The sequence below is a fragment of the Myxocyprinus asiaticus genome, chromosome 13, assembly GCF_019703515.2.
Source record: "Myxocyprinus asiaticus isolate MX2 ecotype Aquarium Trade chromosome 13, UBuf_Myxa_2, whole genome shotgun sequence".
Lineage (NCBI taxonomy): Eukaryota > Metazoa > Chordata > Actinopteri > Cypriniformes > Catostomidae > Myxocyprinus > Myxocyprinus asiaticus.
The window spans coordinates 35,713,266-35,736,913 of record NC_059356.1 but is presented as its reverse complement, the minus strand read 5'-3'; the positions used below and the strand labels follow the sequence as shown (position 1 = coordinate 35,736,913).

The following is a 23,648-nucleotide window of genomic DNA, read 5'->3' as shown; positions in this document are numbered from 1 at the left end:
TCTTGCAGGTGGTATAGCTGCAAAATGCCTCCAGGTCATGCAAAGTCTTTGGTCACCTTGCATGAACCGCACGTTTGAGATCTTCCCAGAGTGGCTCAATGATATTAAGGTCAGGAGACTGTGATGGCCACTCCAGAACCTTCACCTTTTTCTGCTTTAACCACTGGAGGGTCAACTTGGCCTTGTGCTTAGGGTCATTGTCGTGCTGGAAAGTCCAAGAGCGTCCCATGAGCAGCTTTCGTGCAGAAGAATGCAAATTGTCTGCCAGTATTTTCTGATAACATGCTGCATTCATCTTGCCATCAATTTTCACAAGATTCCCCGTGCCTTTAGAGCTCACACTCCCCCAAAACATCAGTGAGCCACCACCACACTTCACAGTGGGGATGGTATTCTTTTCACTATAGGCCTTGTTGACCCCTCTCCTAACATAACGCTTATGTTTGTGACCATAAAGCTCTATTTTGGTCTCGTCACTCCAAATTACAGTGTGCCAGAAGCTGTGAGGCGTGTCAAGGTGTTGTCGGGCATATTGTAACCGGGCTTTTTGTGGCATTGGCGCAGTAAAGGCTTCTTTCTGGCAACTTGACCATGCAGCTCATTTTTGTTCAAGTATCATCGTATTGTGCTCCTTGAAACAACCACACCGTCTTTTTCCAGAGCAGCCTGTATTTCTCCTGAGGTTACCCGTGGGTTTTTCTTTGTATCCCGAACAATTCTTCTGGCAGTTGTGGCTGAAATCTTTCTTGGTCTACCTTACCTTGGCTTGGTATCAAGAGATCCCCGAATTTTCACTTCTCAATAAGTGATTGAACAGTACTGACTGGCATTTTCAAGGCTTTGGATATCTTTTTATATCCTTTTCCATCTTTATCAATTTCCATTACCTTGTTACGCAGGTCTTTTGACAGTTCTTTTCTGCTCCCCATGGCTCAGTATCTAGCCTGCTCAGTGCATCCATGTGAGAGCTAACAAACTCATTGACTATTTATACACAGACACTAATTGCAATTTAAAAAGCCACAGGTGTGGGAAATTAACATTTAATTGCCATTTAAACCTGTGTGTGTTACCTTGTGTGTCTGTAACAAGGCCAAACATTCAAGGGTGTGTAAACTTTTGATCAGGGCCATTTGGGTGATTTCTGTTATCATTATGATTTACAAAGGAGCCAAACAACTATGTGATAATAAATGGCTTCATATGATCACAATACTTAAATAAAAGACAGTTATTTTGCATGATCAGTCATGTTTTCAAAATCAATGCCAAAATGTCACAATTTCTGCCAGGGTATGCAAACTTTTGAGCACAACTGAGTGTGTGTATGTATATATATATATACACACACACACACACACACACACACACACACACACACACACACACACACACACACACACACACACACACACACACAATGCATGAATCTCTCAGGAGATCAGCAGTTACAGAAATACTCAAACCAGCCTGTCTGGCACCAACAGTCATCCATGCGATTATCTAATCAGCCAATCATGTGGCAGAAATGCAGTGCATAAAATAATGCAGATACGGGTCAGGAGCTTCAGTTAATGTTCACATCAACCATCAGAATGGGTAAAAAATTTGATCTCCGTGATTTGGACCATGGCATGCTTGTTGGTGCCAGATGGGCTGGTTTGAGTATGTCTGTAACTGCTGATCTCCTGGGATTTTCACGCACAACAGTCTCTAGTATTTACTCCTAGATGTTATGGCTGATAGGTATATACACATATATATATATATATATATATATATATATATATATATATATATATATATGTGTGTATATATATATATATATATATATATATATATATATATATATATATATATATATATATATATATATATATATATATAAAACATACACACACACACACACACACATATATCTTGATTTTGGGGTGAAATATGACCTGGATATGTTCATGACAGGTTTAATTAGATTCATCCATGCATACACAATCCACCTCACCCTCAAACAAACAAATCGCACACAAGAGAGAGGGATAGAGAAAAAGGTATGTGGTACAGCTGCACGATTAATCGTTAAAAGATTGCGATCTCAATTCAGACACCCACACGATAAAAATTGCAGGGTACAGCCACGATTAGCAAGGAGTGTGACGGAATGCTCAGTTCAATATTTAAATAGCCACTGATGCAAAAAAAATAAAAAATACCGGCATTACAAAGATCAGACTAAATTCGCTATCCATACGCTGTTTGATTACAGCCGGCTGCTTTCCAACGCTCACATGCGTGTCTGCCCGTGCGCTTGTCTCGTGATGAATGCAGCGCTCCTGCACAACATTATGCGCAGTTTTTAATCAAAATACCCCTCTTTAGACAATATTATTGTAACACAGCTGTTAATGAATTACGAGTGTAAACAGACGGGATTAAATCTGCACTTGATGTCTTGAGATATTAAAGCAAACACAGCTGTAAATGTCTAAGCAGTTGGGACAAATTCTTCAGAATGTTAAATCTATGCGAGGTCTAAATGGATATAAGCTGCATGCTGTCTGTTATGGGCATTCAGGCATTCTTACTGCATCAAATCAGTATTAATGTATATCTAATAATTACACAGTAAAAAGTGTCAAATATTTAAGTAGTTTCATTTTGCATTAAATTACTTTTTTTAATGTTTTTATAATTAATTGCTACTGTTGCTGAAAAACTTAAAGCACTGTTTACTCTGTTCTCTGTTTAATTACTTGCTCTTGAATAATTCCTTTAAAAACTTGAAGCAATTTTTAAGAGAAACACTGAAGGACTTAAATTGTTAATATTTTATTTATAAAAAAAAAACCTTTGTAAAATAGCAGTGTTTTGATTGCTTACCAGTTGAACACTAACTGATAATGAAGCTTTTTTTTACTTAGCATGTGAGAAACCTAAATAGTTATTTATTTTTTTATGCACTTTCTAACAGGATTATTTTATTTGTTTATTTTTAAATAAAAACAAGGTGTTGTTTGGTTTGTAATGTATTCGTTGCACCCTACTGTGGACATTTAAAATGTATATATTTGATTTACAACATTATTGCATTTTTGCATAGATTGAAGCAGAGAACATTTTGTCTGAACCTCTAGTTAATTACACGTTACTTTGTTTAGTACCCTTATGTCCAGGTTTTTGTAAATCACTGAAATAAGCATTTTTTCTTCAGAATCGTGATCTTTCTTCTAAGCAAAGAAATTGTGATTCTCAATTTATCCAGAATCGTGCAGCTCTAGTACGAGGGCGTGCTTTTACCTGCCAGTGATGGAACACACTGAGGGCGAAGACCTGGCCCTGTGTGTGTGTGCGAAGATCAGTCTCAAAGCCAAACGAGTCAATAGCAGGAATGAAAGCCTTAATGGTGTAGAGAGGAGAGCCTGGGATGGGGGCATCCTGTGTTACATGACCTCTACAGGACACAGAGGCAAGAAATCTGTTAGAGGCATGTTCTTAAAGGAGATTGTCTTTATTAGAGAGCTGCTGACTTTCGCTGCCATGAGCAACAATCTCATGAATGTGTGTGTGTACACAACCAAGGAGTCAGCAATGTCCTCATTCTGTTTAATTGTGTGTGTGTGTGTGTGTGTGTATGTGCTACCTTCTGCGTGCCAGCACAGTGTAGACAGCAGAAACACAGTCAGCAGGAGCCTGAACCTCTACAAAGTAATAGGGCTCCATCAGCCTGGGCGTGGCCTACAGAAGACAGCCAATCAGAGGCGGAGAAGGAAAAGGGAGTGAGTGATTACTTAGTTAATGAATCAAGTAATTAAATGAAACAGTTCAATAAGCCTAATGTAAACAGTGATTAGGCAGAGAAGGAAACTGAGGAAGAGATAAAGGGATCTATGGAAGGTTAGACTACCATGAGGAAGGCAGAGTAGACGACTCTGCGAGCTGTAGGGATGACCTGTCCTCCTCCTCTGTGCAATGGTTCCTGTGCAATCACAGCGTCCAGGATCTTAAACTTCACATTCCGGATTGCTGATTGAATGGAAATGACAATGAGGCAGATCTTTAGTTATAAAAGTAAGGAGAGAGCAGAATTAAATTAAGAGAGACCGTTTATAAAATATGCATACCGTGTGAGAGATCCCATGTTTAAAGGAATCGTTTAGAATCATCAAATCATTTTTGTAGAGCGCCAAAAATTTGTTGTTGTCTATACTTGCTGGGGATATACTGTATAATGGGGAAATTATTTTCTATTTTGAAACTGAGCAGTTAGATATACTATGTAAAATTATTTTAACGTTCACCGTGCAAAGCTCTCTATTCCACATCTATGAAAACTAAGCTTCAAAAAAGGGCCGATAAAAATTGTAACCATAAATTGGCCTGCCCTGAAGAACATTGTGAACTATGCTTGAATGCAAAGGTAAGCCAATCATAGCAAAGGCCTTTTACATATGGAAGTATTAAAGCTGAAGTGTGTAAATTTTTTCTGTGTTAAAATACTTTCTCCTACCCCAGCGTAATATGCGAGACAACTATAAGTAAACAATTCACTGTGTCTCTGTGGCACTATAAAAATATCTCTGTTTGTTTTGAGCGCCCCATCCAGCATGACACAACAACACTGATTTAACCAATGGTGAGAGTTAGGGGCGGGACTATCTGTTGGTTCAATCAACAACAGATGGTGGAGCGTGTTTGGAAAGCTTTTTGAAAACAATGTTTATTTTTGCAACTCTGTTTGGTGGTGCTAGTAGTGCAGAAATGACACACTTCAGCTTTAAAGGTTACAGTAGCTAAAATAGGCCGTTTAAACCTAAAAGTCAGGTGAAAATGGCTGTTTTTAAAATAAATTACGTAAGGGAAAAAGAAAATGCTTAAAAGGTGGGTTTTCAAACCCATGAATGAAACATTGTTGATCGTAATGATTGTAAGAACTGTCACTTCAAACAAGCCATATCTTTCTCTGATGTTCAGACTGCTGATGCAGAAACAAAAGTGTACTCCTTACGCTCATCACATAAAGGACCCTCTCGTGTGCCCCACTGGAAGCCCTGTACAATGCTGTCCTTCACTGAGCCGAGAAGAGCTTTATCTACCTACAAACACACATGCGCAAAAAAAAATCAGAAAAACCTATGTCAATCAACAGTTAACAAGTTCAACTGACCAGTGCATGACCGCTCACAAACAGGGCTGCATTTCCCAAAAGCATCGCAAACTTAAGTTGATCGTACATATGATTGGCACAAATGGTTTCTACGATCTACTTAGGCTTACGATGCTTTTGGGAAACGCAGCCCTGACCGCTCCACATGCAAGGCAATATTTTTCACACCTCTGATTGCCTGGCAAAACACGTGCCAAATTACTAAACACTGCTACAGTCATATTTACATGAACATGCATTTTATCCACACACAGCATACAATTACTACCTAACAGCTGTATATCTACATTCACAAGCTTTTATCATTTTCAATGCACTGTCAAAAAAGTCAGAGGAGAGATGACTAGTCAAATGAATTCCAAATTTAAAAGGAATATTCTGGGTCAAATACAAATTGAGCTCTATTGATAGCTTCTGCAGCATGCTGTCTATTACCAAAGATCAACATTTAGACTTCTTCCTACAGTTTGTAAAAAAAAAAAAAAAATTAAAAAAAATACATTGACAGTTATGGCATTACAGTGGACTTCTATGCCAGGATATTCCTTTAATGCATTTGCAATTTGATCAAATTCGTTTGTGATATAAAATTTATTAAAAATATCTTATGCAACATAATTTGCAATAATTAGTATCACCAGTAACAAGCTGACATTTTTATTACCTCAGAGGGCAAAGTGTCATCTACTAAGATGTTGGGTCCAGTCGTATCTGGTCCAAAAGCCCAAATGGAACGAGCTGCCAGCAAATCCCAATCATACTTTGTCTGGAAAAACTCTCCCAACTTTTTCCTACAGCGAGAGTGAGAGAGAGAGACAGACAGACAAAGAGAGAAAAGCAATTATGCTGGTTGATAGATTGTAGGTGAAATAGCTTGTGAAGTTCTTTGTTAATCGAGCTGCACCACAGATGTTGGTCTTTTCAACCTCTAATGGCTCCACGTCAGAGCAAAACAAACACACACATAATGCTGGAAAAGAGGCTAAGGAACATGTGTATTTAGTATTTAGCAAAGTTCAGACTGGCCTTTCTACCTGTTCCATGTGATTTGCACCACTTCGTTCTCAATGTCTTCAGCCAGACCCTTCTCCAATGGCTCAGCAATCATGGTGATCTTATTCCTACCAAACACACACACACACACACAAATGCAATTACAAACCAGACAAACTCATACAAATGCTGATGGCAACCATTTGCTATGTCAAATCTTTTACTAGTCACATTTTAATAAATATAATCATCACACATCTAGAGTTCTTATTGGTTGAGATGCTAGATGCTTTTCCTCACTTTTTATTGGGTGTTTCAGCAAAACACTTCAGGGAGGAGGTCTCCACCACAGTCTCACAGAAGGTCACCACCGGATCTGCAACCTATAAAGAAGGTCAGAATTTTTAATGAAAACCAAAAAATGAGAAAAGTACATTCAGACAGTCAAGATGAGACCAAAGTGATGGAGAAAATGTGTAAGAGAGCAAGAAAGCACCTTGATATCGATCTCGGAGTACATTTTCCGCAGGTCATGCATCACGCAGTCCAGGTACAGCTCACCGGTGCCAAGAATCACATGTTCTCCCGATTCTTCTACCTAAACACACAAAAAAATAAAACACAGTTTAACCCTTCCGTGCAATAACCCATGAAGATACAGTGTAAACTGACCCCACAGAAAAATCACTGATTAGTCAACATTTGCTGTTTGCAAACAAGCCTGTGACACAGACATGGTGAGAGAGAAAGCATTTTTTATTGCCATATTCAAATAACATCTGCGGAGAATGTCAAGTTGACATTAAAGGATAATTCACCCAAAAATGACAATTCTGCAAACATTTACTCACCCACATGTGGTTCAAAGCCCTATGACTTTCTTTCTTCCATATAACACAAAAGGAGATGTTAGGCAAAAATCATAACCTCAGTCATAATTAAGAAAGAAGGCAAGTCACATGGGTTTGGAAAAACATGAAAGGAAGTAAATTATGACTATTTTATTTTTTTGCAGAAAATCTGTGTTAAAAGTTAAAACCAGGTCAAAATGACCCACAACTGCACAGAAGTTTAAATAGTACAGATGTACTGATTTGGTCCTAATGATTAAGAAGACATGACAGAAGTAGGAAGATGGTTCCATGTGGATAGAGTGGTGTTGTGCTAGAGTGCATTACCTTTGTTGTGAGTGAAGGATAACTTTTGTTGACTTTTCTGAGTCCATCCAACATCTTGGGCAGCTCAGAGGGATTAACCGGCTCCACAGCAATCTTTATCACTGATGCCGTGTTAAACTTTAATGGCCTGAAGATCTGAGCCTATTCACAAACAAACCACATATTATTTTCAATTTCTCAATGAACACAGATCTGTAATGAACAGATGGTTCTCTCCATCTCACCTCTTCATTTCCACGGGGCTCTGTGATTGTGGCCGTTTTAACGATAGGCTGGTCGCATCCCTCGATCAGCACCCAGTTACCGGCAGGAACACGATTCACCTCAATCTGATATCTAACATTGACAAATAAACACTTTAAACATAACATGTCTGCATTTGAAAACTCTATAGAATAACGGATGCAATAAAATCTGTTTATTGACCAATCAAGACGTGTGCAGGTTACCTGGCAACAGAGATCCACAGGCGCCCGACAGTGCAGATCTGCGAGTCCTCCTCATCCTCCAGGGTGTAATTCTCTCCCAGTACCTTTACTGGCTGGCCCGCCTGCAGGGTTCCGCTCAGGACTCGTCCGAACGCGTGGAACTGAACCCCGTCATCTGTGCTGTACATCTTAGTGGTGTGACACATCAATGGACCCTGAAAGAGAGAGAAATATTTTTCTATTAATTACCAGCAATCTACCAATGGAACAAGGCAACATGCCTTCGTATTCAAGATACATTCTTTAATAAAAAGTTTTTATATCTCAAATAATTTTGCTTCTAATGTAAATTTAACTTGATTTAAGGATGCAAAATTTAAAACAAGTAAAAGACACTAATTAACAATAGGATTTTTGAAATGTAATGTTTCAATTTGCCATTACACTGATATCATGCTCTATAAAATACACACACTTACGTCGGGGTCACACTCAGCCATTGTCTCTCCGAGGTCTGAGTCGAGTCCACCTGTGTAGCTGTGTTCTATCTTGGCTTTGGCGCCCCCCTGAGGAGACGGTATGTGTTGCACACACATGTCCACAAAGCCTGTTGAATCAGCACAAATAACAACAAGGCACATACACCAGGCTTGGTTTATAGCAATGCATCACATGGTTTCACAAACACATAACACTACAAAAAGTTAACACACAGTTTCTGGCATGCACACACACCTGTAAACTCCCCAAAGAAGCGATTACAGACGAGGCGCAGCAGAGGCCTGATATTGAGCTTTAACTCCTCTTTGGTCAGATGAATACCGAGCTCATCTAAGACCCGTGGTAGAGACGTGTCCACATCACCCACCACCTAAAGATACACAACAGTTAAACACAATCTGGAAATGTGTGCTTGTGTTTGACTGCCTATGCGCACAAGATGTAAAAGATATATAAATTAGTGTTGTCCATCGATTACAATATTTAATCATGAATAATCAAATTATATTTCATAGTTAATCACGATTAACTGCAGATATTGTAAGTGCTGAAATTGGACTCTATATGTACTTTTCCTGTCAAAATGCATTTAGTTTCTTCTTACAGATTTCAGAAGTGATTTGATAAATGTGAAGGAGAAACAGATCAATATTGAAGTCCTTTTTAACTATAAATCTCCACTTTCACTTTCTTTTTCTTTTGTTTTTTGGTGATTTGCATTCTTTGTGCATCTCACCACCTACTGGTGGTCCAAAGTGGAGATTTACAGTTAAAAAAGACTTTAATATTGTTCTGTTTCTCACCCACACCTAAAAGATTAAGATATAGATTTAAACACTGAAGTCTTATTAATTACTTTTATGCTGCCTTTATGTGCTTTTTGGAGATTCAAATTTTTGGTCTCCACTCACATGCACTGTATGGACCAACAGAGCTGAGATATTCCTCTAAAAATCTTCATTTGTGTTTTGCAGGAGAAAGAAAGTCATACACATTTGGGATGGCATGAGGGCGAGTAAATTATGAGAGAATTTTCATTTTGGGGTGAACTATCTCTTTAAGAAAAATTAACGAGTTAAACATTTTAAATGTATCGCATATGTTAACGCTTTAATTTCGACATCTCTAGTATAAATCTGACATGCGAGTGTGTGTCTCACCTGTGAGAGAATCTTATACAGCGGCTCCAGTACGAACTCAACAAAGCTGCGCTGAGAGTTGCTGTTGGGGGCTTTCTTTGTGAATTTCCTCCTGATGGACACAAAAACCAACCAATCAATCAAAGAACCTAACCATAAAGAAAACACGCCAAAGTAGAGAAACCAGATGTTGGCTGAGGTGCTCACGTTTTGGGGTTGAAGTAAATGTCTCCCCACAGTCTCTTAGCAAACTCTGTGTAGTTAATGTCACCTGGAATTCAAAAGACAGAAAAATTTGATTTCCAAACAAGGGCCTTGAGGATGTATGTACACATATATGTCTGTGCATTTCTGTATATCGTACCATAGGTGTCTGCATAGATTTTAGCAAAGGAGCCGAGAGTGAAGCAGATGCTGTACTGTGAGGAGGCGAAACACACGTTCCCCAGAAGAGGAGACACAATCAGAGACTCATCTGTGGAGTATGTGCTGCCAGAGAGGAAAACAGACAGAGAGAGGAAGATATAATCAGGCTCTGGAAGCCCAGACAAAAACTGCTAATTAAACCCAGGAAATTAGGCTTGACAACCTGCAAGATAGCAAAAAGCACATTCCTATTTAAATAACACTTAACATTTAAAACATAACATCCACAATCCTTATATAGCCTATCGCATGACCACTCAATGTAATGAAGCTCAATGTCTCAAGCTGTCAGCTAAAATACAAATGATTGTAATGGAAATAGAAGTTGTCGAATCAGTCCATTCAGGACATTCTTTTATCTTTTTTAAGCTGAGTAACGAACACCCTCAGTGGTTTTAAAACTGGTTCTTTTGAAGATCGTGGAGTACCTTAGCAAGCCGTTGACCTCATCCACAATGTGGCGCAGTTTGTAGTAGGCATCAGTAGGGGGCAGCTTGAGCTCCACAATCAGACGATCCACTTTATTAATACAGATGGTGATGGCCAACCTCTCCTGCACCGCGTGTTTGATCAGTCGCTCGGTGTTCAGCATCACCTACACAAACACAAAAAAAGACTATTAAAAACAAACTCCACCAAAAGTTCATACTTGCATTATATAGAGCTAGAATAATATGAATACAATACTAGCCATCCATTTGGGAACATATAGGGATGTCCTCAGTTGGAAAATCAATTAAGAAATTAAGCAAATACTGTTAAGTATTAAATTACTGTTTTACAGTACTGTTTTTTCTTATAGAGTTAGTCTATAATAGCAATTATAATATGCTTTTAATAAAAGACAACAGAAGTCTATGGTATGTCCCTATTTATATAACCAAGTATGTGTGAACTCACCCCCTCAGCTGCATCGATAAAAAGCACAATACCATCGGACAGTCTGACTGCAGAGGTCACCTCATCAGAGAAATTCACATGACCTAAGGGAAAGCACTGAAGTCACTCAAGCGTTGCAGTGTGTAGATATTTAAGTATACTTGTATTTTCATGATTGATATTTTAAACACATTTATGTCAGCTATTTTTAATATGTGAAAATATGAGTCATATGTGAGCACAGGGAGGGGGAGAGAGAAAAGACAGTACCTGGTGTGTCCATGATGTTGAATAGGTAAGATTTGTCCCGTGAGTCAGGCAGCACCATGGTAACAGGAGTGCTCTTGATGCCAACTCCTCTCTAAGAGAAAGAACACTCATGACCAACAAACTGTGCATACAAGATAAATACACAGAAGACATGTTTGCTTGTAATGTTAATTCAGGACTTTTACCTCTTGCTCTGTGAAAAGGATATCTGTGTATCGTAACTGCAAGAAAAGAAAAGTATTTTAACATGCATGGCAGTAGTGCCAACAAAGTGAAACCAAGGCATTTTTAGTCACAAAGTGTAGAATGTAGTAGAAATATATCTATATAATTACATCAGCATCATATCTCTTGCGTATTTCAGGATGAGTCTGTTCAATAAGGCAGTCCACAAAGCAGGTCTGTGGGGCAGAAACAAACAAAATCAATTAAATCAGTCACTTAGTAATTTTTTATGTTTTATATGGACATATATGACTTATTTTGAATCTAGGGATGGGCATTTCAAGTCATTTTGAAATCGAGTACTCTAACATAAAACAAATGAGTAATCGATTACTTGAAATTTATAATTTAGGTTCAACCTTCAACCTCTGAACATGTTTTTCTTATAAAACAAAATAGCACTATGCATAAATAACAGCTCCTAGATTAAAAATTAGGACAAAAACATTTGCACTCACACATAAAAACGTACAAGTCTTCTGAACTGATAATGTCATTTTAAACAATGACCAAATTTCCATAGTAATATCACGCATCTACAGCACCAACTGTTGCATCGAGTTGTAACAGCAAGATTTAGGTGAAAATTTTATTCATTGTTGCCCATGGCGGCCACAAAGGAAAATCAAATGGCAATTTTCAAGTATTGCTTTTACCAGTCGAATATTTAAAGCTGAACAAGTACTCGATTAATCGATTACTTGTTCACATCCCAAACTGAAACCTAGTCATTGCAGAAAGTACTCAGCCATTATCATTTTATAATGCAAGCGAACATCTCTAAATCACAGAGCAGTATTTGGATGGTCAGGTGATCGCAACATGCCAGCCACTATGAGACAACACGCTTCATGTAGAATAAACAGCTTTGATAACACTTTACAATAAGGTTCCATTCATTAACATTAGTTAATGCATTATGTATCACGAACAAACAATTAACAATATATTTTTTAAAGCATTTATTAATCTTTGATAATGTTAGTTAATACAAATACAATTGTTCATTTTTAGTTCATAGTGCAATAACTAATGTTAACTAATACTCCTTTTGATTTTAAAACTGTATTAGCATATGAAGGTAACATCAAGATTAATAAATGCTGTAAAAGTATTTTTCATTGTTAGTTAATGTTAATTAATGTTGTTAATGTTAACACATCGGACCTCATTGTGTGTTACCACAGCTTTTATTAGGCTACTGAAATGACTTCATCTCACATCTCATGTAGGAGTGCATTATCTTAAAAACATCTTAAATATTACTTTTTGTAAAACGTTTTTAGTGAAGGAAAACTAAGTGCACCTTTAACACATATAAAACTGGGAAAAAAAACATGATTCACTTTCATTTATTAGACATAATTGAAAGATCTAGTAAGCTTGAGGTGTGTCTGTCTCTTACCTTGCCATGGTGTAAGTGTCCACATAAAGTGACATTTCTGATCAGCTCTGGGCTGTCCATCAAATCAGCTAGAAACCTGCAGAGGGAGACGAGTGTAAAATTATAAACAAATCAAACAGACAGGGGAAAGTGAGAGAGAAAAGCCACAAAAGTTGACTCACTCCATGTCGTAGACTGTGGCTGGAAGCTCCTGCTCCATCAAAGTAAACTGCTTTGTCTTTACAGGTTTTATGATGGGCTCTGAGAGTGGAAATATAAGACAATTTATGATCACACTGAGTGTGCAAACTAGTATTTCACAAGCACGAGATGATATGTGATACCTGTAAGTGGCTGTGTGTCTTCCTCTTGGACGATGGTCTCCACTTCAGGACCATAAACCTCTTCGGCTGTGGGATAATATTTTTTATCCTCATGCAGAACCACCTCCATACCACCAACGTCCTCATCACCATCAACCTGGTCTTCATCATCATCTTCCTCATCCGCCTACAGCAGAAAAACAGAAAACTGCACTCATCACTGTCCACACAATGCTGCTTATATGTCTAATAATCATGCAAACAATTTTCACAATGTTTTTTTTAAGGGTACCAGGGTTATTTTTGTCATTTACAACCTTAACCTATAAACAAAATGGATGACGATCAAAAGGTTATGTGTTTGCAGACACCTCATCAGCCTCTCGGTCCTCTGCATCTAATTCCTCATCTTCATCAGAGTCCAGTTCTGGTCCGATGTAGTTACCAAACTCATCATAAAGATCTGTCTCCATGGTGACGAGCTCTGATGAGACAAAACAGCTTGCAATTATGTTTTCTTAGTACAACACCTCAATATTTGTGCATATTTTATATATATATATATATATGGACAGCTGACATAAAATACTTTTTGAAGTTGACATTCCCTGCGGTGTGAGATGCAAATTTTTTAGAGTTATTGTGCCTGCAATTTTTATGATCAAATATAGAACCATGTCATGGAAAAGGTGTCTTCATACTTTTAAAATGCACGTCACACCGCAGGACCAGAGAAGGCAAAACAGTGACAAAAAATTGGGGAAAAATTAATTTTGACCAGTCCAATAATAACCTAAATTATACACTTTGTTGTCCTCTAACATTCAAATACTGCATATAAAGGAATAGTTCACCTAAAAATTCAAACTGTCATTATTCACTCACTTTAATGTTGTTCCAATCTCGTATGACTTATTTTCTTCCATGGAACAGAAGAGATGTTAAGCAGAATATGGGTGGGCAAAAATATAGATTTTCTGATGCATCGCGATCATCATTTAAACTATCTCGATACCGATTGTTAAATCCCAAGATCGATCTTTTACTGTATGTGCAACCCTCCACTACAATGAGACGAAATCGCTCATAGTTGCGCTATGCGACTAAAAAATATATATTTGGCAACTGACTGGTAGATTTTTAGATTTCACTCACCAGTATTTGTGTAGTATTGTGGTGGACTATTCAGCAGTGAGATCCTTTTACTATGTGTAGAGTTTTTAAAGTTGTTCCGTGTAAAGATGAGATCAACGCAACCCATTTGTCACTGAATAATATCTCTTTTAATACCCTTTCTGTTCTTTACAGTCAGCTGTTCAACAAAAAATGAGCATTTAATTCTAATCACATATAGCACAGATGAGGTAAAGCCATTCGAGTCCTCTCACATTAATATGTGCACAATTTACAGAAGCTCTTTATAGATCAAACGGTTTTCTAAAAAAAAAAAAAAAAAAAAAACTCTTTTTTTGCCCGTGTTCAACAAATCAGCCCATATTAGGCAATTAAACAATAACATGTAAAAAAAAAAACGAAATGCAATCTAATATATTTATTGATGAAATACATTGATTTGATAATAAAATATAATTAAAAAATTAAAGGTGCACTCAGTAACTTTTTGTTTGTCATCTTGGACTTAGTGACACCTAGTGGTGTGGATGCAGCATCATTCAAAATCAATAGTTTTCAGTTAGAAATTCACTATTTACAATAAGCCATGATTAATTTAATCCAAGAGAGAAAGTGTCTAATAAAATGATGGTTACTGAGATTAAGCAAGTAGTATTCAGCTGGTCATGTGATTCTAAAATGGCAGCCCCCATGAGGGTACCCCTGCCCCATGTAGAATAAAAACAGCTTTTAGAAGGTTACTGATATGACTAGAGTCCTCATCTCCTGAGTGGTCATGATTATAGACATGTTTCAAAATTACAATTCATTCCTTGAGTAAAACTTTTTATAATGGGGGAAAAATTACTGAATAGACCTTCAATATTTTCGTAATGTATCTAATCTCTAAAAAGTTAATACAACAGCAAAAACTCTTCCGAACGGCAAACAGATCTGTGTTTTGGTTGACACGGGTGTTTATGAACTGCAGCCGGGGTCCGTAAGAGCCGGGTAAAACAGTGCGTCTTATACATATACTTGTAAGTAATTACCTGTATATTTTAGAATGTATGTGTGTAACATAAATTAAAACAACAATGCAGAAACTTTCCAATTTACTGACATTGCATACATCAATCGATTATGTTCGAAACAGATGAACCGGTTACAGCATCAGAACGTGCAACATACGTACACCAATGTATGAATGAAAGACTCAATTAAGCATGACTTTAATTCTGTCTTAACCTATTGTTTGTAAATGCAGTGTATATAACAAAGCAATACCTGTATGCAAACAGCAGTCTTGTTTTTAATCCAGAGTGTTTTTATTGTGGTTTCAGAGTAATTCCTCGTCCTATTTCCAAACCATGCACCGCGAGGTCCTCACACGCCAACGGATGTCGCACCATGTTGACGTCATCATTTGTTGCCCTATGCATTGCCTGTTTGAAAATACACGCTTCAAAAATATCCCCACATGACGTTAAATTAGGCACTTGGTTAGTGAATATCTTGCTTTACATAATGCAAGTACAGTGAGAAAGATATTAAAATCGAATTAATTAACTTAAATCCAAGTGTACAATATTTTTATTCGTGATAAATCATTATAGGCCTACCATCACCTTTGGGCAATGGGCAGTAATGCACTAGGCCACTTTTTTCATTAATATGACTGCCAACCAATTGACTTCACCCAACAAATAATATCAATACCCAGGAGTCTCCAAAAAAGTTAGACAAATTTGACAGAAGGTGGCGCCATCACATTAGCCCGAGAACAGAATTTATCTTGCATCCTCTTTGAGTTTCACTCTTTTCAATCCCTCATAGTTTCCAATGTCCAAGTGTGAATCAGGCTCACTTATAATATTAGTAAAGTTTTTAACACAAGATCATTTTCCACCCTCATTCTGACCCTCTGTCAGAAACGCTCAGTTTTTGTGCTGCTCCTTTAAGAGTTGACTGTAAATGGCCACTGATTGGCTCTCTGCTCTTGACTAACATGCTCTCTGGACAGGGCTGCGGAAGTGATAAGGTAAAGTAGTCATTGTTGTGTTGTTGTGGAGGCAGTCAGATGCAAATCTCTACCACAGTGTGACATCACAATGTGGAGGAAGTTCAGAATGAGTCATTTTGGCAGCTTGGTTTAAACAAATGCTCTTTTCACACTGAGGAGGAGGTTTTGAGTTCTGAAACTTACAGTATGTTTTTAAAGTACAATAACTAATCTTATATGTCAAAACATCAAGGAAAATTTGTTTCCCCATGTCATGACCCCTTAAATGTAATCAGCAAAATTGGCAAGGAGATGATGAAGAACTGTGCATGCACAATTTGCGTGTTCACACACTCACAAACATTTACTTTAAGCTTGCATTTTGCAAAATAATTTAGGAATGGTTGCCTCAAAAGCCCTTTGAAGACTGTTTATAGTGAGAAGGGGATATCATTTATCAGTCCAAACCAAAGACCAACAGCCTCTAAAGTCACTAATACCGTGAAAGAAAAATGAATGCATTTATCTATAAGAAATAGCAGAGGACATCTTCATGCACTCACAGATGCTTTGAGATGGACAATTATGGAGAATACAAACAAAAGATTTACATGAATACTTGTCACTAGACAATTTGGCTGGTACTGTCAATTTCATATGCTTGTGTATGTGAGTGTCTTTATGAATTAGCAACACATGTTATGCGTCTACCAGACTTATAGATATACACCTATAGTCATACTAAGCACAGCAATTCAAATGGCTGGTGAGAAGAGCGAACATTGCTTGACCCCATGTGCAAAATCACATATGCAGAGAGTGAGTGGCTCCTACTGCACTGCAAATGTCAATTTCTTAATCAGTATTTTTGCCTTGTTTTCAAGGAGACATGTCTAAAAATTTCTAAACATCCTTAAAACAAGATACATTTACTCTAAGCAAAACTGTACAAGATGCACTTGTTTTCTGAGAAGATACCTTGAATTAAGTTAAGTCTTGAATTTTTCTAACCCCATTGACAAATCATTTCTGGTTTGAAGCATAAATCTATCACAATTTAGCAAGGTTTATGCTTTAAACCAGAAAAAAATAAAAAAAATAAAAAATAAAATAAAAATTGCCAATAGGGTTACTTAATTTACTTAATAAATTTTAATACTTAATACTTAATTTAATATATATTTTCTTAAAACAAGCCTTTATATCTTATTAAATTTTGCTTCTTGCTAAATCCATCTGGTTTTAAGGATGTTTCAATATTTTTACTGGAAAGCAAGACAAAAATATGCATTTAAAGCAATTGCACAGGCCCATCAACACTCCAGCATTATCTACACAAAAACAGTTGAGTGTATCCTGATGAAGCTATTGTTATGTGAAGACATCATCAATGTAATGTAATATTGTGTGTACGTGTTTGCATGTGAACCCTCATATTTTCACAAACAGACCCCTGGATGAAACAAATCATTCAATACATACTAATAGGTGGAATAACAGATGCCGTTGTCCACCATCCTGTGTGTTTGTGCAAGTTTTCCGGAATGAGAAAGAGCTGGTACATTATTAAGAAAGACAGCACCACTGCTTATTCGCTGCAAGGCTTATGTGTACCTCTAAAATAAACATACAGTATGAAGTTGGGTGAGGAGGCCGGGAGATCTCTTGGGTCTGAGAGATGCATTTCCCAGGGGCTCAATGCCAAACATCCCCAACGAAAACATGACGGTGTTAAATGCACACACTGGTTGGTGATGCATAAATACTCTGGCATTAAGAGGAAATGTGTTGCAGTGTTGAAATATTGCAGTGGACAAAAAAAAAAAAAAGAAAAAAAAATCATATGCACAAACACACTGGAAGAGTCTGAAGAGAACAGAAAAGAAAACGTTGCTTTTTTTTTCAATAGAAAAAAAATCTACATAGATGATAGATAGACAGACAGACAGACAGATAGATAGAAAAGACAGAAGGAATGATAGACAGACAGAAAAGACAGAAGAGTAATAGATAGACAGACAGACACACAGACAGATATTGTACACATTAAACATTTACACAATATGCACAAAAGTATCTATTGCACATTTATTGTATTGCGCAGTATATATATATATTGTTACAGTATGTTCTCTAATTCTAATTTTTATGAGTGTTTGCATGTATGCATGACATGTAAGTGGATAAACAAGTGTGTGTGTGTATTCTCTCAGGTACTGCTCTACTAACTCTCTCATTACTCATTTTGATCAGCACACCTGTGCAGAGGCGAAAAATAAACGGCACTATTCCCATGCACATCCCTCTCTCTCCTTTTCTTTATCCAGTACTAATGTCTGTTCCATAACAGCTGCATGTTAATTATCTGTTACTTCTGTATGTCTCTCCCCTCTATTATTATACATTCATATTTATGTTTTTATCTCAGCTCTCATTACCAAAACCTATGTGATCAGTTCATCTTTCCTCTATAACATGATAATTTCCTGTTCTGATATTGATGTCTATCCTCTGTGCTATATGCATCTTAACTCTGATACATTACTGGACACATACACACACACACACACACACACACACACCTGTTAATCAGCAGTCGGTCCTCTAGTGATGTACTTGATGAGATCCTTGATTGTTTGTTGCGGGAGAGGAAAAAATAGCAGAAGAGCTTGTCGACCTCATTTACATAATGAAAACACAACAAGAGGCTCAATTAATGCTTGTTATTTAATTCCTTTGTGAAACCGATGCATTACTTAAATGAGTCATCCAAGCAGGTCAATATATTTATCATAATAACTTTAAAAACTTGTAAAAGATGGCCTGTGTAATAAGCATCAGCAACCTAAGCAATTAAACACAGTTTGAGAAATACAGTGTATTACAGATTACCATGAGTTGTAGATGAGTAATTGTATTTATTTTGAGGTAAAGGAGTTTTAAAGGGATAGTTCACCCAAAAATGAAAATTCTCTCATCATTTACTCACCCTCATTCCATCCCAGATGTGTATGAATTTCTTTCGTCTGCTGAACACAAACAGAAACAGATAAATATTTAAGTCATTTTTACTCAAAATATCCACTTTAACTTTCACTTTCAGATGTGAAAGTAAACTAAACAGGCACCACATGTGACATTCTGATGTAACAGTGAAAGTGGAGATTTAGAGTAAAAAAGGACTTTTTGATCTGTTTCTCACCCACACCTATTATATCGCTTCTGAAGATATGGATTAAACCACTGGAGGATTAATTTAATGTTTCCTTTATGTGATTTTTGGAGCTACAAAGGTCTGTTCACCATTCACTTGCATTGTATGGACCTACAGAGCTGAGATATTCTTCTAAAAATCTTTGTGTTCAGCAGAAGAAAGAAAGTCATACACATCTGGGATGACATGAGGGTGAGTAAATGATTAGAGAATTTTCATTTAGGGTGCACTATTCCTTTAAAGCATTTATTTACAATCTGTAGTATTTATATTGTACTTGTTTATTTGTTGGACATTATTGGAATCAAGCAGTTGAGAAGCTTGTATTTTTAATACAGTGAAAGTGAATGGTGACTGAGGCTGTCATTCTGCCAAACATTTTTTGTGTTCCACGTAAGAAGGAAAGTTATACAAGTTTGGAAAAAAATAGAATATTTACTGTACATACAAGTTCCCGGTCTTACTTTGAAGGATTCATTTGTGCATGTCATTCCAAAGAAATAAAACATGAAAATTAGCATTATTGTCTTCATTATCTTCCATCAAAATTAATAGCTGATGTCACCAATCCCTGTTATTTTCCAAGTCCTCCCTTTCTACTGCCTGGTTATTTTCTGTTATGTAACATCCACTTTTAACATCCACTTTTACTATATATTTGTTTCACCTGTAAAAATGTCAGATTATGAAAGTATAATGAGTCGTGAATGTGTTTTGTGTTTAATTTAAGTATAAAGAACAAAGCAATGCTGCAAACACAAACGCACACAACATCTCAGAGACAGCATAGACAGCATGGCAATTAAAACCTGAAGTTTAAAACAACGACCTAGCGAGACAGAAAGAAACGGATGAGACTTTGTTACACTAAGTCTTTTGCATTTGCAAATTTTCGGTTGTTATTTCTACAAGTGTATTATTTAATTCTGATTAAGCAGGATGAATGCAGCTTTGTCAGAGAGAGATGGAGACAAAGATGAATGGGAAACATGGTGGGAAACTAGTTTACAGAAAGGTGCAGAAACAGCAAAGCACATTTGAGGTCACACACTCACACACTGCTATGCTCTAACTAGATCACCCTCAGCATGCTTGTGTGATATTTATCAAATTCAGAATGTATAAATGGGTCTGTGTGCTCTTTAAATTTGGAATAATTTCCTGTGTGATGCATACTGTAACTACTGTACTCCATTCATCTTTCAAAAGAAATTCATGAGGACTTTTCACACGCTGTCACACACAAAGAGCTGTGGTGACTGATAAACACAACAAATCAAAAATTTGTGTAAGAGGATAAGAGAGTCTGTGGCCTAAATTTCAAACATGTATGGGTTTGTGTCTGTGTGGACTCATATGGGAACAAGATGGAAAAAATCAACAATTGTTTGCTTGTATCTCTTTTGCAATACATAAAACTATGAACACTCACACGTACACACTCATAAAAGGCAAACAGCGAACCATGAATTAAAATTGATTATTTTTCTATTTATTGTTTTACAGCTATGTTCACACTCATGGATTCACTTTTACAATCATCCTATTTTCCATTCATCTTATTTTCATGCTCCATATGGCATGAAGTTGGGAAATGGGACAAACACACACACATGCACACAGTCACCGTGATGAAAGCACTGATAGTGTTTAGTCTCACAGAGTTTGAGGAGGACAACATATTCCGGGTCAGTTACTGGAAATTAAGCTACATCTATATCTGAGGAGGGTCAAGAATGGTGTTTTAACCTCACAGAGGAGAAACATTCACTTTGACTCACCATTACTTTATTGATGAAAAGTACACATTGACATGATTGAGTGTGTGTGTTTGCATGTGTGAGTTCTCTACAGTAATAATTAAACTCCTGTCCATATGGACCCTTGAATTTCCACAACAGGCTGCTCCTCAGGCTGGTCCTCAGCCTCAGGGCCAACACACCGACATATTTCCTAATAAATATTACAACAACAAAATCACATACACACCAAAACTTGACACTCTGGAATGACAAAGTCTTACTAACTTTGTATTTATGTCAGCCCCTGACAGAATCACTCTCAGTTTATTAAGTCTGAATTATTGAGATCTTCCTTGTAATAAATGATGTAGTCTCTAGAATGTCTTAGAATTCAATACCTCAGAAAACTATTAGTTATTAGTTAATTATTAGAACTATTCTTAAAGGAATTTTTCGTGTTCAATAAAAGATAAGCTCAATCGACAGTATTTGTGGCATAATGTTGATTACAACGAAAAATTTCGACTTGCTCTTCGTTTATTTAGAAAAAAACGAAAATAAAAAAGAAGCAGCAACGATTGCAGTTACAGTTAGGTACTTCTAATGGAAGCGAATGGGGCCTGTCCATAAACATTAAAATACACATTGTTTCAAAAGTATTGCTACAAGACGTAAACATTATACATGTTAAACATTCTTTTATTTTGATAAAATCAGGGATGTACTGGTGTTCAGTGTTTACCAGATTTCATGGTTCATTTTTGTCATGACAAAGAATTTGAACTTTACACAGATAAAGTTATAAGTAATTTTATCACACTAAAGTCATGTTAACAAGTATAATGTTTCCATTATGTGGCTACAAAAGTGTGTATTTGAGTGATTATGGACTGATTTTACTAACTGTGCTGATTTTTATTTTAAATAAACTAGGGACAAGACAACATTTTTATTTTTTACATTTTTTTAATAATCAACATTATTCCACAAATTCTGTATACTGAACTTAACTTGTATTGAAACCGAAACATTCTTTAAATTAAAAAAGTAAAGGGCAAATACCATGACTAAAGAAATGGCACTCAAAGAATCAAATAAGCAGCATGAAATACGTATTATGATGTCATAGTATCTTAGAGCTAAGGTCTGACTGGTTGAGTAAATCAGTGAAAGAAAACAGCTGCCTGGACCTAAAAGATTTAAACATGTATTTCTACACATAACATGTTGCCAGAGCCTGTTGTCTCTTGTTATAGTGTCAAATCGTTTTTTTATTTTTTATTAGTATTAACAATTTTCTGGATTAGTTAATATACATATTTTGAAGATTTACACATTTCAATTTTATACCAAAATTCCATCAAAATGAAGTTAACTTTTTTGAGTTATCTTTGACAACATTTTTTTATTTTTTATTAATTTAGTTAAAAATTTAACAGTTAAATTTGATGGAATTTTGTTACGAAAACCTAAATCTTAAAATTAAGCTAAAATATTTAATTGAGTGTATAATAATAAAAATGTGAAAGCTGCTTTTGGCCCTTGTCATTTCTTTATATTTCATTAATAAGTCACAGGGTTCACTTGGAATGTGTCTGTTGTTTAGAGTAAACTTTACAGACTATACTTCAATAACAAGACCTTTTAGAACTGTTCCAAACATAGCATGCAACGCACTACATGAAACAGTATCAGGACATGCCATCACTGCAACCCAAGCTTACATCACAGTGTGTGAAAGTTACACTCAATATATGTTTATGATGAGAGTTTCAAAAGTTCATAAACTATCTATCTATCTATCTATCTATCTATCTATCTATCTATCTGTCTGATGTAAGGCATTAGTAGGCAGTATCCATCATAAACATGGACCCTTAAAATGCCACATACGTAGGTAGTAGTTGGATTAATTAGGTAGTGTGACCATGCATGACTGATGAGAGTTTACATGTGTTTGTGTGTGTGTATTTGTAGAGGCAAATGTCCTCGTTCTGTCACCATCTTTACTGTGTGTGCAACCTAACCCAAACCCAAAGAGCCAGCCTCTTCAAAACGATTATTCAGCTGAGAACATGTTCTCTCTCTCTCTCTCTCTCTCTCTCTCTCTCTCTCTCTCTCTCTCTCTCTCTACACACACACACACACACACACACACACACACACACACAACTCATGCAAACACCATGCAAAACACTTTGCACAAATTCGTATTTCAACTACCTGAAAGAGAAAACAACACAATCTTCCAGCAATTGTCTGAAGGCTGCAAATTGTATCTATTATGTAAATATATATATATATATATATATATATATATATATATATATATATATATATATATATATATAAATTTTTTTGTTTTTTTGCACACTAAAGAGAACCAATTTGTCTCTGTCTATAATGTATTCTGTACTTATTTTGGTTTCGAGCATGCATACCCGTCAGCTTTCAAGAGCTCAGTGAGAGTCTGGTCCCCGCAAATGCCAACTTCAGAGAGAGAGAGAGAGAGAGAGAGAGAGAGAGAGAGAGAGAGAGAGAGGGTGTAAAAAATTGCAGCAAAGATCAGATAGCAGACAAGGGTGAGAGAGGAAAAAAGGAGGGAGAGAAAGAGAGAGCAGTATTTTAAACATTCAAAGAGAGATTCATTGGTGAGGTGTCGCGCTGAAA

At 36.6% G+C, this 23,648-nt stretch overlaps 1 protein-coding gene across 1 annotated transcript in view; it reads right to left on the bottom strand.

Moving 5' to 3' along the window:
- LOC127450702 (116 kDa U5 small nuclear ribonucleoprotein component) overlaps positions 1 to 15,439 on the bottom strand; it is a 21,475-nt gene extending 6,036 nt beyond the window's left edge. The window contains exons 1-26 of the mRNA XM_051714989.1: positions 15,308 to 15,439; positions 13,279 to 13,391; positions 12,929 to 13,094; positions 12,767 to 12,845; positions 12,606 to 12,681; positions 11,311 to 11,376; positions 11,161 to 11,196; positions 10,976 to 11,066; positions 10,727 to 10,809; positions 10,255 to 10,421; positions 9,765 to 9,889; positions 9,608 to 9,671; positions 9,422 to 9,512; positions 8,496 to 8,631; positions 8,240 to 8,367; positions 7,782 to 7,975; positions 7,557 to 7,668; positions 7,333 to 7,473; positions 6,651 to 6,752; positions 6,455 to 6,537; positions 6,196 to 6,282; positions 5,826 to 5,952; positions 5,003 to 5,090; positions 3,902 to 4,020; positions 3,638 to 3,732; positions 3,295 to 3,448 (exon numbers count right to left, since the gene is read on the bottom strand). Coding sequence (XP_051570949.1) covers positions 3,295 to 3,448; positions 3,638 to 3,732; positions 3,902 to 4,020; positions 5,003 to 5,090; positions 5,826 to 5,952; positions 6,196 to 6,282; positions 6,455 to 6,537; positions 6,651 to 6,752; positions 7,333 to 7,473; positions 7,557 to 7,668; positions 7,782 to 7,975; positions 8,240 to 8,367; positions 8,496 to 8,631; positions 9,422 to 9,512; positions 9,608 to 9,671; positions 9,765 to 9,889; positions 10,255 to 10,421; positions 10,727 to 10,809; positions 10,976 to 11,066; positions 11,161 to 11,196; positions 11,311 to 11,376; positions 12,606 to 12,681; positions 12,767 to 12,845; positions 12,929 to 13,094; positions 13,279 to 13,380 — 2,712 coding nt within the window. The 5' untranslated portion in view covers positions 13,381 to 13,391; positions 15,308 to 15,439. The remainder of the gene's footprint in view (positions 1 to 3,294; positions 3,449 to 3,637; positions 3,733 to 3,901; positions 4,021 to 5,002; positions 5,091 to 5,825; positions 5,953 to 6,195; positions 6,283 to 6,454; positions 6,538 to 6,650; positions 6,753 to 7,332; positions 7,474 to 7,556; positions 7,669 to 7,781; positions 7,976 to 8,239; positions 8,368 to 8,495; positions 8,632 to 9,421; positions 9,513 to 9,607; positions 9,672 to 9,764; positions 9,890 to 10,254; positions 10,422 to 10,726; positions 10,810 to 10,975; positions 11,067 to 11,160; positions 11,197 to 11,310; positions 11,377 to 12,605; positions 12,682 to 12,766; positions 12,846 to 12,928; positions 13,095 to 13,278; positions 13,392 to 15,307) is intronic.
- Between the last annotated feature and the right edge of the window lie 8,209 nt (positions 15,440 to 23,648).